General features: G+C 43.3%; 1 protein-coding gene across 1 annotated transcript; it reads right to left on the bottom strand.

Moving 5' to 3' along the window:
• Positions 1-13,123: 13,123 nt before the first annotated feature.
• LOC308375158 (potassium voltage-gated channel subfamily A member 1) lies at positions 13,124-14,818 on the bottom strand (the record flags this gene model as incomplete). The annotated part of the gene is made up of 1 exon (XM_080851226.1): positions 13,124-14,818. One exon carries the CDS (start codon positions 14,816-14,818, stop codon positions 13,124-13,126), a length of 1,695 nt encoding a protein of 564 aa, XP_080707352.1.
• Between the last annotated feature and the right edge of the window lie 1,689 nt (positions 14,819-16,507).

Here is a 16,507-nt window from a genome sequence, read left to right as displayed (position 1 = left end):
GGGGTGTTTACAGGTACAGGATAGATCTGGCCCTATATAACAGTGTGCATTACAGATCTGTGTGTGTGTTGTAGACTCAATCACTGTGCTTGCTCTGGTACCAAGCAGGCATGCCAGAAGCCACCCGGGATGGGAGTGTTCCCATAGTAGCACCCTGGGGGGAAGACGTGTGCCGATTTCTGAAGAGCACATGCGTATGGGGACTGGTTGCATTCGTGATCTAGATTCCCTGATCTGAAAATAGCCAGCCTGAACTGATGTTTCCTTCAAATTATTTGTCCTTTTTTCAGTTTTCTGGACATAATTCAATTTTAGTTCTCTGGCATGTAGCTGATAGTAAGCCACTGCAGCTTGTTAATCAAGTGTTCAGACGCAGATTGGTTTCGGATTCGGAGCAGTTTGTTTGTTAGTCAGCAGGATTACATAGAAACTACCAGCCCCGAATTTCGTGAAACTTGGTGAAAGGGTGTAGCTTGGGTCAAGGAGGAACCCATTAAATTGCAGGGCGGACCAAATCCTGGGGCGGATCCACAAATTACTTTTCACTCTCGTTAACATTGCGGGATAAGGCATTTGGTCTTGGCGGAGGTCCGCGCTCCCTGAGTGCCCTTCTAGGTCCAGGAATTAATTGCAGTTTTTGGAACACATTGTGGCTAACTTGAAAGAGATGCAGTGTTCGTGCCATTTAATATGTTATGGTTTTGCAATCATTACCATAGCACACTTCCCAGCAGCAATGTGTGCCAAACACGGAGATTGGGGGTGGTGCTGTATATAAAATAAAATATAAATATAAAACGAAATTAAATATTAAATCATCCTCGCCCTCGTTAAAACTGTCACAAGCGCAGTGTGACATCTTTTTGTCACTCTTGACGAGACTTCCCACTAATCTTTTGCATTGCATCCCCCTCTAACTTCTCCGACTGACTGTGACAGCGCCGGCATCATATCCCTGCAATTAGCATTAGCTGATTAGCCATGCTTCCACCTCCTTGATTACTGCTTTAAACCCTCTACATTTGGTGCCCATGAGTGTTGATGAAGTTTTTTTTTTTTTTTTTACTTATTTATTTATTTGAAGTTTTTTTTTATATATATCTGTGGTGGGGGAAGTTTGTTAATCACACAAGTCTGTTGACAGGATTAGCCAGACCGTTATAATGAGGCAGGCTTGGCGAGGGAGAGAGGCAAACGGCTTAGCATTGCCTCTGGCCTAAAATGCCACCATCGGCCATGCACGTACTGCAAAAAACAACAGTGCGCACTGGTTGAAAGACTTATTCATTTCTCACGCTTATGCGTTTGCTTGAAAGTAGCGTGGCACTGTCGAGCACTGTTTCAGCCAGCTCTCAGCTCTAAGTGCACTGATGCAGTAGTAGGCTTGGGCAAGTCGAGTTCAGATTTATTCTGATGATAATGAGGTCCTACATGTGGTCTTTTAGGCCTGCTAGCTAACTCTGCGATGGGAGCAAGCGAAGCACAAAAATGCCAAGACGACCTGCAACGGGACGAACGGATTGACTGAATCCTCCAAACTACACTTGCGACATCACAGCTAAGACACATTTCTTCATCAGGACACTCTCCTGTTTGCCTATTCAAAACATCGGAAACTCCCTTCCCCCCCAAGGACTGGTAACTTTCAATGTTATTGAGCATTTAGCTATCTTAGCATACTCACTACCTGTTACTGAGCATTTAGCTATCTTAGCATACTCACTACCTGTTACTGAGCATTTAGCTATCTTAGCATACTCACTACCTGGCTAAGCATACATGGTTATACCTTTGCCATTTGTACATTGAACCTGTTGTGTTCACTGAACGTAACTCTTGGCACATCTGTATATGACTATTTGGTAGTTGGCTTTGCCACACCATCCAAGGGTTATTGTTAGTATTGCCTCCGAGAGACATAGGGTCTTGCATGCATTACTAAACGTTTCCCTTTTCTAATTTGGCACGGTAATCACGCATATTACACATACTTTGTTTATAGCACATGTATGTTCACGAACTTGCACACACATGCACGTGGAAATACAGTAAATGAAAAATGGAACACGCATACACATCCTTTCTGGCAAAAAAGGAACACGCACACACATGCACACACACTCTCTTTTACACACACACCCCCTCCTTTAAATCAATAGCTAGATACATTTAGTTAGATTACATATTGTGTGTTATTTCAGATTGTGTTAATAAATGTTTTGATTATATACGCTGGTCTATTTAATACACCAGCACACACTGTTACACTGTTACACTGTTACACAAGCATGAATGCTGCCAACCTCTTCTATTCAGAACTCCAAAGGCCTTCAACCTTGCTAGTAATAAGGTCACTTTGGTTGTATTTAATTATTAATCAGGGTTCCAAATTGATAGTTTTAATATATTTTATGAGACTGATATATTTAATTGAGACTGATTTATGCCTGATCTTTGTTTTGACTACTGTAGAGAACATTACACTTTGTGTGACAACCCTCTATGTGTTCAACTTAATTGTGTTGAATGGTTGATGTCTGTCCAGTGAGAATACCAACATATTGGTGCTGTTGTCAGGGAAGCACCGATGTTGTCTTGGTGGCCTTCGTGAAGAAAGTATTACTTTTATGCTCAATTGCACGCACATTTACACTGCGCCCGCTCACAAGGTACCGTACCTACATTATTCTGGTGCCCATGTGAGGCTGGCACCCATTCTACCTACAGTCTGTTGTGCCATTGTGTTGCATGTCAGTCAAAAGCCTCCACTGAATTCTGGCCTCAGCATAGCCAAACTGCATGGTTGAATAGCTGTGACATGTAAAAATAGTTGTGTGTCTGAAAGGAAAACAATGTAAAAACTCCCATGTGAAGTGACATTAAAGAAACACTTTAGGGTACACCAAGGTCAGAATGCTCTCTCTCCTAGTTGTCAAACGATACAACAAAGACTATGTGCCGTGTAATGCAGTGTAGCTATGCACTCACACAATGTAAAATATGCACATCCATTTTTTTTTTACTCAAAGTCCTCGGCACATTCCTATGATCCGTTGACTCTTACGGATTGTAGAAGAGTTGTCATGGTGAGGTTTATGTGAAATGACAGTCCCTCGTTCGGCCGTGTGCCAAGAGGAAAAAAAACCTCACATGCTTCACAAAATGGATGCTCACATTCGACTCCTCCTTGGTAACCCCGGTTCAGCACTTTAAGTATAAGTATAATCCTGAGCAGTCACTCTTTTCTTCCTGATGCCCTGTCATGTGACAGATTTCCATACAATCATGTGCTCATCCTTAATAGTCTTTTGCATATGTGTACATGTGTGTTGTGTGTCTGCATACAGAGAGCACAAAACATCATCCATCTGATCTGCACTATATTATTACTCTAGAACATAAACATTTGATATCATAACATTAGCTTGTTCTTTTCTTTCTATAGTAGAAATCATGCAAAATGGCCTTAGCCCCGGAAGGGCTGTGTATTGACAAGAATCTGGTGATACGATACCTATCATGATGCAGGGGTTACAATGCAATGTATTTTAATATTGTAAGCAAGGTGACGTATCGTGATTTTTTAAAAATAAAATTTTAGGAAAATTGTCATAAAGAACACACTTTCTCAGTTTACGTGATTACCATTAGAGTGGAAGAGTCGAATGGCTGAAGATAGATGAGAACTCTGCTATCGGGGTTTAAACACAACACATAATGAACCACTGTCTGCCAGGATTCTTTGCAGGTAAACTATTAATTAAAATGATACTGTGTTTTTTCAGAATTAAAACAGCATCACAGAACATAGTCCTGTGTTACTCAAGTGTAACGATAGTCTCATACCACCCTACTGGCATAGTGTCATCTGTACAACTGATATATGTAGTCATGAAGATGGATATTCATTTTAAGTAAAAAACCTCAAGCCATGATAAGTGATTCCAGAGACTTAGAATCTGGTTTATCAACGTCACTCTTTACTGATTCATCATGAACTTTAGTCACCTCAATTACTGAGCTATTTTGTACAGTATTTTGACGGCCTGTATTCAGCTAAAGTCTCTTTAGATGCCAGGGTCAGGGGCAGAGTAGGTTAGCAGTGAAGCTAGCCCACCTCCTCTTCCTCCATCTTTAGACGGAACCTATTGGCACCTTTAGTGCCCTGTGACCCTGCATGATGTTCCTGGGCATCTGAGCAGGGTGTCTCAGGAAAAGAGCCAGAGCTATTATTCTCTGCTGAAAAGATCTCTCACAATGGAGCAATTACTGCTCGATTTGTTCATAACCAGAGGAATCATGAAACCTCTCTTGCAGGGTGGGCACCATTTTACCCATGGATTAAAAATGCACACACCAGTTTAACTAGATACCAAGTAGGCTACTATTAACGAGATATTGAATATTGGATGTTATACCAGATACAGACTAGCCAATTTAGTTAGCCAGAATACAATGTTGCTTAGGAAGTAGCTAGATAGCCCATCTACATGTAGGCTATTTAGCCTACTTTGAATGTTAACAGGTGATAAATTGCAGTCAACTAATTGCTGTTCATCATAATCATACTATCAGTTAATTACCCAATTTATCTTGATGTAAATAATCTCTCTGTAAAACTGTCGGATAACATAGGGAGAGCACTTAATTTTTACTCTTCCATTCTTCTGTATGTCTGGGCTACATCTTGCTGAACTCACTGACAACTAACTGTACCAATTAGACTTGTAACTACATAGTTACAAACGTATTGGTCACGATGGCTGTCTGAAGGGCACAAGATGTATGCATCAAAACTCATCCTTCACCATAACCTGTGCCATTAGGACATTATAGCAACAATTCAATGCAAAGTTTAAAATATTTTATGTATTTATTTTATTTTTGGTCACGTTATGTTGGGTAAGCACCTGAGTTAATGGGGGTGACGCCACTGTCCAGAGCACATAAAGACATACATATATAATATGCAGGGTGCGATTTGTCCAAAAACCAGAGGGGGGGATGTTTTTTTTTTTTTTAATCATGAAAAAAAAACAAGCAATACATAGGCCTAATTATCTTCATATACATGCATCATATATGTCTATGATATGATAATCGCTGCTAGACGCTCAGTTCTTGTGCTCCCTCTCATTCACGTTGAAATACTGAAACCGAAAATGAAACTTTGAAACTGAAACGCAACCTTTTTGGACAGAACTCACTTCACTACAGTAGCCTATACACGGAAATTAGCAAAGCCAGCGAATTCTGAGAATGCCGACAGTTCGGGTAAGGTGAACGTTAGTGCCAGCGATGTAGGCAAGTGTAAGAAAACGCTGTCACAACCGGTCTGTTTTTTCATTGTTTTTTTAATAATTGAGGGTTATCCCCCCCATGTATGAAATTCATCCAGCTGAGGTGGGGATGTAAAAACCAGAGGGGGGGTAAATCCCCCCCATCCCCCCCGGCAAATCGCACCCTGATAATATGTATAATGTGAGTTGTAAAATGAATATATAACCGGTATAAAAACTGATGCTTTTGGAGCATCTTAGAGGCAAAGACATCTTTATCAATGGATCTGTACACCTTTATCAATGGATCTGAACATCTTTATCAATGGATCTGCCAGTTTAATCTTAAAAATATATTTGAATGATATGTTATCTCAGGTAATTTTGTCTTCCACAAATCAGTTTCTCTCACAGTGAACATGCCACCAGGGACGGGGTAAATCACATCAAGTCTGCCAGGGGGCTGCCCGTCAACCTCCCCTGCCTAATACCATCATACTGTGCCTCTCTTAGACTCTCACAGCTGACCTGCATTGGTCACCGGCAGCAACTCAGAGGATAAACAGGAATCCCCCCCCCCCACACACACACACACCCTTCGCCTTGCCAGAAATTATGGCCATTGGCTTCGGTCCCAGCATCAGTGAAAATCCCACTTTTATCTGCCTAATTGACGCGCTCAGCTGATAACAAGCTACAGTGGGGGGGGGGGGGGGGGCAACAATGGGTGTGTGTGTGTGTGTGTGGGGGGGGGGGGGTGTCCCCCAGAAGCACACAGATCAGATCGGCGGGGATATCAGATGGTCCACACAGGGATTGAGACGGAGAGGTGCAAGGCTGAGTGGGTCGACGCCGCCGACAAGACTCATCGGCTTTGCAGAGCGGTCCAGGGGCTGACGCCGCCTAAGCCCTTGTGGATGTTTTGAATAGTAGGCCAGCGCTGCGCGCCACATGGTCAGAAATAAAGTGGCAGCTTTGGAGCAGATGGCATTTGAGTACATGTCATGTTTCATGACAAAAATACAGGGAAATAAGGATTCTGATGGTAGTTTACCCCTCTTGTCCATTTATTTCCCCCATTCATGAGCCGATAAGGGCAATTGTTGCGGGACAAGCATCCCTCTCTCATGCTGTGCTTCTAGGCATCAGCGTGCTCACAGTGAGGATGGAAGGAGGAGGCTAAGTTCATAAGATCAGGGAAAGGAGCCCATAACATGGTCAAGTCAACATTTTTTTCTCATCACAACGTTTAAAAAGAGAGTTTGGCTCTAAAACTAAACCTGCTTTTCTTTCGAGCTTTGCCTCCTTAGCACACTGTAGGGACCCGTTGGAATGAGAAATGAGACAAGGATATATAAAGTTAATAGACGTTTAAACTGAGCTGTTCCCACTTTGAGCTCAACTAAAAGAAGCAATGATGTCTGCTCTGTGTCAAAACATATGTGTACAAAATCACACAGGCACATGTAATGAGTTATTCATTATATAAAAGGTATCTGAGCATCAGCCTTGCTTAATAAATCGTTCATTATCAGGTCATTCTAACAATCTGTATCCAGCTTCTTGCATCCAGATGTGCTTCCAGTCCTCGGGCAGGAAGACAGAAGCAGAAGTGTGGAGGTATGTCACAGGACACCTCAGCATTAAGATCCAAACAGCTGAGAGGTATAAATATGGTACATACAGTATGTACAATACATAGAGGCATCTATAGAGCCATCCAATTAGCATCTGCCTCTCTACATAGAAAACCACCAACACCAAGTTCCGGCTTTGAAAACAATTTCACCATGCTGTAGTCAGCCACACAAAATCAGGTCACATGAGTGGCCGGGACAACTGTGATGATGACTTAAGGCGCTTTGTATGATCTACAGAAAGACAACAGGAGAAAAAGCTTGCTTTTTGTTCAGCTACTCCTGAGATTTCTCCATTCACAATGAATGTCCATGTGCTTGACCTCAACCTCGGGGCGCCGTCAGGGAAAACATGTTTTGTTTACTTCTATTTCAGTGGCAGTGTAAGCTTTTGTTATGTAAAGGCCCGTGACCTACAGAGGAGAAAGACTGACACTTTCTTCCTGCCCTATGTATAGACAATGCATATCAAAATACCATACACAAGTGTTGGGCTCCGACCATTCCACATTTATGTTTCTAAGGTACAGAGAGCATTACTGTTCTAACCCCTGAAGGCACCTTATCTATAAATAGACTCTGACCACTCGTGTGCAGTCCTACTGTCTGGGGTACCCCTTTATGGGTCTTAAACTTGCTCTTTTAATCCACACGGTCCTAACCCAACGTTATACATTAACATTTTTATTATCTGTCACTCCTAGCAGGTCTTGTTCAGACAGACACTAGGCTGTTTTAAGACTGGCCTAAAAAACCTTTTTATTCAGAAAGCTATTTTTTTGTTATGAGCTGTTTTTTACTATGCAGCACTCTGAGATTCTGTTTGAATGTAGAGTGCACTACAGATAAAATGAATTATTATTATTATTATTGTTCAGACTCCTCCTCACGCATCTAAAAGTGTCTTGGGCAAGATGCTCTCAGGATGCTAATACACAAAGACCCATGACCTCCTTCTGTCCGGTGTCTCATAGGTTTACCATCAGCCTAGTTGCCAACGGACAGAACTATTATTAGGTAAATGTGTTCAGCACAGGTATACTTGCCAACTACTGATACTCTCAAACTGGGAAAGAGACATAGAGAGAGAGAGAGAGAGAGAGAGAGAGAGAAAGAAAGAGAAAGATTTAAAGAAATTACAGTTGAGACAACAGGGTGATGTGCCAGTAGATGCTGTTTGCTGGTTATCCTTGAGGCAACTGCAGGTCAAGTGAGTTTGAGCAGATGGGCTTTACTCGTGGTCAGCCGACATACACTAATTAGTGATTGTTCTCCGTCTTAGTTTATCTCCCAATCATTCTTTGAGTCTGTCTAGGTTTCAGTACATTTCCTGCTGTTTTTGTTGCTGTCTTAATTTTCTTCAGTTCCCGTGTCCTTACTATTTAGATTTTATTCTGATAGTAAAATATATCAGGGGGAATATTGTAATAACCATGATGTTCTTCATTGTCACGGCACGTAAACTGAAGTAGGCTGAGATTCATCCCTAGGCATTGTTATGACACGCAGTGTGATGCATCCCCCCCTATCTACACCATCATCGTTTTCGACCTTGTGTTTGCCCTTGATCTCATGTCCACTCTTTATCTCACCTCCCCGCTGTTCCGACCCTCTAGATAATCCCAAGAGTGTGAAAAGACATCACACGGCAAACATCACGAGGCAAAACAACCGAAAAAAATCACTCTCTCTACCATCGGCCCTGAATAACATCTCCATTGGGCTCCGATAACTACAAACATTACAAGGTCAGGACTTTGAAGAAGGCCAAATCTCCTAGCTGATCATAGCCACCTCCATTTCAAGGAGTTCAAGTTGTTTCCATCTGGCCACAGATACAAATTGCAGAACAAACAGATTTAAGAACTAATTTGTCCCGGTTGCTATTGGCCTTTTAAATAACTCAGTAGGGGGATTTGATGTTGTAGTCATTGTCCACTGGCTTTATGTAATAACCCAGTGGGATTTTGGTGTTGTATTTGTTGTCTATGTATTACTGTTCTTCTGATGATTGTGTGGATACTGCTGACTGCACAGCGAATTGCCCCCCGAGGATAAAAAAGATATCCTTGATCCTTGATAGGAAACGTCTATCATATTGGCCAGAATGACAACCATAATATTGCCCTACTTGGATTCCGCTGCTTTATTCTCTCGGTGGCAGTTCTCTTTGACCTTGGGAGAAGACTCCTGCTTATGTTGGCAATCACTCTGGCCCTCTAAAACTGATGGGGGGATTATTTGGCCCTGGCGAGTCTGTTTTTGGCCCCATCAGCGGCCAAGTAATAGATGGGCTTTCTGAACCCCACTGAGCGGGTGCGCATCAAAACCCTGACTTCAACTGCCATCCAATGACAGGCTGGTCTTGCATAACGCGAAGGGGGGGGGGGCGAACATATCTTCCAAAAACTCCTCTTTTTTCTCCATGTTCCGTTTGCTCTGGTACTTTATATTTGCTCTAAATTTCCTCCGGATCAAAATAAGTTGCAAATCGAATGCATTAAGTATGTAATACCATCTCCCCTCCTGTCAGGATAAAGGCACATTCAAACACATGCAATGCTATCTTTGTAAGCACATTGTAAAAGTTAAAAAGCCTACTCAATCAAGTCCTGCATTAAAACAGTACGTTCACCACTGAAGCTAGCGATGTGCTAACCTCCCTTTTGTCAGTATCACTGTATCTCGGGACACTGACCTCCGGGAAAACCATTGTATTTTCAACCTTTCCACCTCTTGAACGCCATCACTAAAAATGGCATAAGCCCTGCTGCCAGCCATATTTTGGGGATTAGTAGCTGCTTAGGAACAGGCTGTAACAAATGTGCATCTATCCTCCACCCCCCACTGACTCGCTCATCGCCCGTCCAGGAACAACCGCTTGGGTGACCTTGCAGCCGGGGCAGGTCCAGAGGCCGCCCATACGCACACACACACACACACACACACACACACACACACACAGGCGTGAAGCACCTGCTGTCCAGCATTCAGTGCACCTGTCTGCAATCCCTGCAGCTGGGTCAACCGCAGCCAGCAGGGGACGACTGTAAGACAACACCCCCTCGCACACACACTCCACTCTCCACTGCTGGAGAGGGGACACCCTCCTCTACCAGCCCCCCTACCCCCCCCCCCCCCCCCTTGCCGCCACCACACCCCCACGCAATAAACGCACTCACACTCACACATTCTCACACTGGAGGCATCCTTCCATTCATCTGTCACCCTTCTCACGCACTCTCAGTTGACTTTTGTGTTGGACTCCAACTGTTCAATGACTAATACCCTACGAATACACGGCGACTCTGGCACGGAACCATGCTGTACTGTTCAAACTTGCCTACAGTTAGCACTCTTTCAACACACACAGAGTCAAGCATTCAAACCAAATGAATTATCCCACAGAGATGTGGAACATTCAGGAGAGATCTGAACTAATGTTCATATCCTTGCTGTGTTCATAATGATATACCAGCATATACTATATCTCATGTCACGTATCAAAATACACTCTGTTGAGCTTCTCTTGAACACACCTTTTACCACAGCTGAAATGTGACATACAGAACTTATACTTCCATGTGTGTTTAACATAGCATTAATATGTCCCTTTCAGAGGCAGGACTGTTTTGACCATTCAAGGTTTAAGATCTTACAAGCTTTCGCCAGGTGCCCTATAGATGTAGATGTCTTACAGTGGCCACATGAGAAACAGCTGTTACGCGTTCATAGCACGGATACTCCACACTGGAACGTTGAAGCGCCTGTTTTAACTGGCTTTGTCGGTTCGCTGCGGAACGCTCTGTGTGAGCAGCAGCGGCACTATCACTGGGCTTCAAATAGCCTGCTGTTCACAGAGGGCTGGCCTCATCGACACAGCCTGCCCGACTCAAAGTGACACGGCGAAGGCTGGCAATGAAAGGCAGGAGGGACTTGAGTGGACACCGACGGCAAGGAGTGTGTCACAGGAGGAAGCGCACTTGCCTGCACACGCCTGTACGGCTAGTTAACGCGCTGGAAACGCAAAGGCTTTTAAGCTCCGAGGGAAACTACAGATAGAGATTGCTACCCAATGAGGAAACACTGTGTTTGTGTAACTACATGACGGGTTATGATAATGTTCTTTTTTTCACATTAGTAAAAGACATGTGTTTAATCTCCACAAAGTTATTACCACCAAAACATGAGGTTACTTTAACATTATAAACCCCTTCCCTGTCACCACACACACACACATCAAACACATTTAAACATTCAGCCCCCTGCCTCTTTCTTGGTCTGGCACATCCATTCACATGCCTAACGCATTGGGTCTCAGGTTCTGATAACTATAGCCTCATCTAATCTTCTATGAAAGACGATCCCTTTCCACTGTTCTGCCTTGCGAGCTTACCAAAAAGGCCCAGCCCCCCTTTGGCTCCTCCCGGCTCTGGCACTGAGCACCTGCTGGCACTTTTCCTATGGCCCCCAGGGACAGTCTGGGGAGTAGTGCAATACACAGCATACCCTAACGATGCTCTTTTACCAACCACATGATTGCTTTGTTTTAGCAACTGTGGATCGTATACAATTTCCAAAGGATTAATATCACTCCGCTTTTTTCCATTACATTGTGAATGTGTACTGTGAGAATTATGATTCATCTGTTACTTAAGTGGATCCATTTAGTCCAACGCATTGTAGTACCATGCAAGGTGTTGTGCGTTGCAAGGCCACTGGAAACAGGGCACGTCCCTAATGCCTTTGCAAAGTCAGCTTTTTAACCCGAGTTAGCAACCATTTATTAGGGCCAGCGACGTGGTTCTGAAAGGACAGCTCCCCAGATCAAAATTGTATAGCGAACGAAGGGGACAAATCCAGTTACTTTCTGCCGAGTTACATGGACAGTTACATGTCTGCCTTTGAATCTAAAAGAAGTATTGTAGAAGTGTTTTGGTTTCAACACCTAACAAAAATAAAAAATAAAAAAGTCTTTATGAAATATGCAAATTGAGCCACCCCCACACCAAATGTAGTGGAGGAGGATATTTACTTCATTACCGGTTTCATCAAACGTGACAGTAGGCTACAATTTCAAAAAATCACCAATAGAACAAATATGATTGATCTTTAAGGCAAGCTCATGAAATTAAAACTCGTTGTTTACTAACCTTTTATCTGCGTGAGGGGTCTTGCTGTGATGGGTTCTTTTACTTTGGATGATATATCTCTGTGCCTTCCTCCTTTTGGAAGATCCTCCTGTGTACATTATCTTCCGCGCGTATCTCTCTGTTGACCATCATGGCATTCTCATCACACAGGTTTCACTCCAGAATGCTCTCATGAAAACAAGGCTGTCATTGAGTCATTTTCTTATTTCTTGTCAATGTTTTTTTTCTTTTTTTCTTTAAGTCCGTCTTCGAAAAAAAAAGTCCCCTTAAAAACGCAACACGTTTATATAGACTAATAGTAAGAATATAAATCAGTTTTTTTTTTAAATGAAGAATCAATGTAAGGGTTGACGTTCGGGCTATTCACGAACCTAACACGTATAGTTTTGATGTACCCTATATAGAGTGTCATCACATTTCAGATTGTAGTTAAAACTTTGATATTTGACTTTGAAAATATGTACATGTTCTGAAATGCGTCTGCAGCGGGATTTCCAGTAAACATCGATTTACATAAATGGTACATTAAGAAAATTCAAATGCCCATTAAAGTTGCCTGTTTTAACAAAAACATATAGGACTATGTAATTCACTTATTTCAAGGTCGACATGATTTGTTGGTAGTTGCAGTTCATTTAAGGCCAACAAAACAAATCTGTCAAATGCAACTATCAAGCCAATCCAGCAAACTATCCATTTTTTTCATCTACACTTTATTAATCCATGCAGCCTATCCTGCAATTTGACCATCTCGCTTTTTTTCTGTGATGACATGTAGCATTTAGGCCTATGATGTGTACTGTGCAATATAATTACGTCCATTTGATTCCATTGGCGGCTGAAATGGGATTTTAATGAATTTGCTCATCAAATTAGAAAAATTATGTTCTGTGCTTTAAGTATCATGGTAGAAAAACTTTCCTGAATGCAATATCGTGTTGCCATTGTGCAAAAGCCTTTGAACACACTAAGAAGGGGTTGTTTCAAAGACTAAGTGAATCACAGTATGACAATGTCACCATCTACGGTGAACATCAAGGACAACGCAAAGGGTCTACAAGTCTGTTTCCGTCGTGTTCAAACAAAATGCGTAAAGGGATTTCTTAAACTCCATGCTGCGGTTAGCTTTGATGTTAGTTTTCTCCACAGGCGTGTTCGCCCCGTCGTTGTTTTCCACGTCTTCTGTCGACTTGAGAGATGACCTGCTCCGGCTGCGCTTCATTTCATCGTTTGGAGCTTCGTTGGACCCGTCGGCGGGTTTGTCATCTTTGAGTGATGCCTGATCCTGGTCGGTCTCTCTGTGGTAAAAGTAGTTGAAGTTGGACACAATGACCGGCACCGGCAAAGCGATGGTCAACACGCCAGCGATGGCACAGAGTGAGCCCACAATTTTACCCCCAACCGTTATCGGTCTCATGTCCCCGTAGCCTACTGTGGTCATAGTGACAACCGCCCACCAGAAGGCATCGGGGATGCTGGAGAAGTGCGACTCAGGCTCGTCAGCCTCTGCGAAGAACACGGCGCTCGAAAACAGGATGACTCCTATGAAGAGAAAGAAGATTAAGAGGCCGAGCTCGCGCATGCTGGCCTTTAAAGTCTGGCCCAAAATCTGGAGGCCCTTGGAGTGGCGAGAGAGTTTAAATATTCGAAACACTCGAACCAGCCGTATGACTCTCAAAATGGCCAGAGACATTTGTTGTTGGCCGTTCTGGTGTTCTTGGCCGCTCTGTTGTTCTGCCAACTCGGTGCCTACTGTGATGAAGTAAGGAATAATGGACATAATGTCAATAATGTTCATGGTGGTCTTAGAAAACACCGACTTGCTTGGACAGGCGAAAAAGCGCACAAAGAGCTCAAAAGTGAACCATATCACACAGGTGGTTTCTATAATGAAAAAGGGGTCGCTGAAGGTGAGAGACGGTCCTGCTTGAGTGCTGTTGTCCCCTCTGACAGTGACGGGCAGTTCTCTCTCATCTCGGAACTCTGGCAGCGTCTCCAAGCAAAACGTTATGATCGATATGGTGATAACAATCACAGACACTATTGCAATCCCTCTTGCGGGCATGGAACTCTCGGGATACTCAAATATGAGCCATACCTGTTTCTGAAATTCATTTACTGGCAAGGGTTTCTCCTCCTCTTTAATGAAGCCCTCGTCCTCACGGAAGCGCTCCATTGCATCTTCCCCCAGCTGATAAAAGCGAATCTCATCGGCAAAGACGTCGATTGACACATTAACCGGTCGCCGAATCTTTCCCCCCGACTGATAAAAATAGAGAATCCCATCGAAACTCGGCCTGTTGCGGTCAAAGAAGTACTCGTTCCGAAGTGGATCGAAGTGTTTAATTCTCTTACAAGGATCCCCAAGTAAACTATCGGGAAACTGATTTAAGGTGCCCATCTGTGTTTCGTACCTTAGTCCGGCGATGTTTATAAACACCCTCTCATTGCTATCGTTGTCCGTGTCCATGTCCAGCATGTCCTCATCAAACAGATGCGGACTATGGTCGGCGCGCAACAGCGCATCCATGGTATTCTCGCTGGAGCTAAAAGTGTTGTTCATGTCGTTAATTTTCCACGAGGTTTGAGGTGGACTGACCAACGTGTTTGACTCCTTGTAGCTGTCGGTGAATCCTGTCTGGACAAAGCCTGGTTGGGGATGATCCAGCGCGTTTTGGCAGGCTTCGCCGGCATTTCCACCGCTCCCTTTTGCGCCACCGTTTTCAAAACTCACCAAGGCTATCTCCATTCCGAAGCCATTAAATATTCATTTGTAAAAGACTTATGGACTTTGAGGAAAATTATTGTCTTTCACACGCGAACAGTTCTTTCCACTTAAAACTACTGCGTTCCAGATGAGACTGCGTGTAATCCGAAGTAGTGTCTTCCTCCTCACCTCTTACAATAATACATACTCGGCGCCTAAGCCAGTTCCAGCTCCGTGGTCTGGGCAAAGTAAATACTACCATAAGAGGAGCGAGAAGACCCGGATGAGAAAGTAATGATTATTCCTGACATCAACAGAGCTGTTCAACTGCCACTGTCAGGGAATCCTTTGGATGTCTTTCTGTGTCAGGCAATCTGTCATTCTAAACTCACAGAGAACTGTGTGTGAGAGAGAGAGCGAGGGAGAGGGGGGGAGCAAAAGGAGGAGGAGTGTCACCTCCCTCTGAAGAGGCTCAGCATGTATTTTATCTCAGTGCTATTTGTTTTGATTTTATATACTAAGTCACATATTTAACAACCAATAACCACAGCAAACACAACCATATAACAACAACAATAATAATAGAGAATCTTACAACAACCATTGATACTTAAATAATCTATTTCTGGACTATTTGACATGTAATTACAAGTAGATTTATAGACTATTTAAAGGAATGAACTGTGTTCTTTATGCACACTACTCTTTAAATGCCTTATCTAATAAATCCCCATATTAGTTCCAGTTTACATACCATGAATAAGGCTGTCATGTGTGCTGAAGTCACACACACACACACACACACACACACACACACACACACACACACATTGCACACATGATGGAGTATTATTTAGCCTGGAGCGATGTTGCGTCACCAAATGTTTTTGTGTGTCATATCACCATTAGCAAGTCAGGTTTAAGGAGGAAAAAGTCCTTGCTGACCTCCCTATCTCCCTTTTTTTATCAGTTATTCATTCGCTTTCTGCTTTCATTCCATCCGCACTCATTCAGAGTGGGTCTGCTGGCAGACCTAAGGAGCCACAAACATGGCAGTCAAAGGACTCTAATTGACATGATTGCCATTTCCAAGAATCGAGACAGACAGCTGTGGCCTTGTCCAATGGGATTCTGTGCCGTGGATTATGCAACTAGGTATTGATATATTTCATATTCATATAGTTCAGATAGTTCAGACTTCAATATATTTCGAATAATGCCCTACAAAATGAGACATTGATCTCTCTCTCTGTCGTGCACGCAGGCTGTCTCTCTCTCTCTAACGCTCTCTCTCACACACATGCACGCACACTCTCTCTCTCGCTCTCCTTTTTTCTCTCTGCGTGTCTTTCGCTCTCATTCTTTTTTTTTCTCTTTTTCTCCTTGAATGAATCCCCTCATTCTCCTCATTCGTATCTATCCTGGCTCCCTCTTACAGTCCTTGAATGGGGTCATGTGACTAAACATCTCCCTGCCATCCTCCCTTAATCCCCACCTCTATGCCATCATTGGATTCTGCTGGAATATAGCCATAGCAACAGCCATCCCTGTGTGGGAACTTCTACGATCTGAGAGCAGATGAATGACGGCGCATGATTTTAATTCACAAAGAAGAAGCTGGGCTTCGGAAAAGGCGAGGTCAGGCAGCAAGCGTGGGACCAAATAAAACGTGACACCGCGAGCGTCTCACAAGCGGGGCCACACCAATGTTGACATCCTGTCCTGATGGCT

Source organism: Sprattus sprattus (assembly GCF_963457725.1).
Source record: "Sprattus sprattus genome assembly, chromosome: 14".
NCBI classification, from domain to species: Eukaryota; Metazoa; Chordata; class Actinopteri; order Clupeiformes; family Clupeidae; genus Sprattus; species Sprattus sprattus.
Note: the sequence above shows the minus strand (reverse complement) of the source record. Positions and strands in the feature narration are given on the sequence as shown.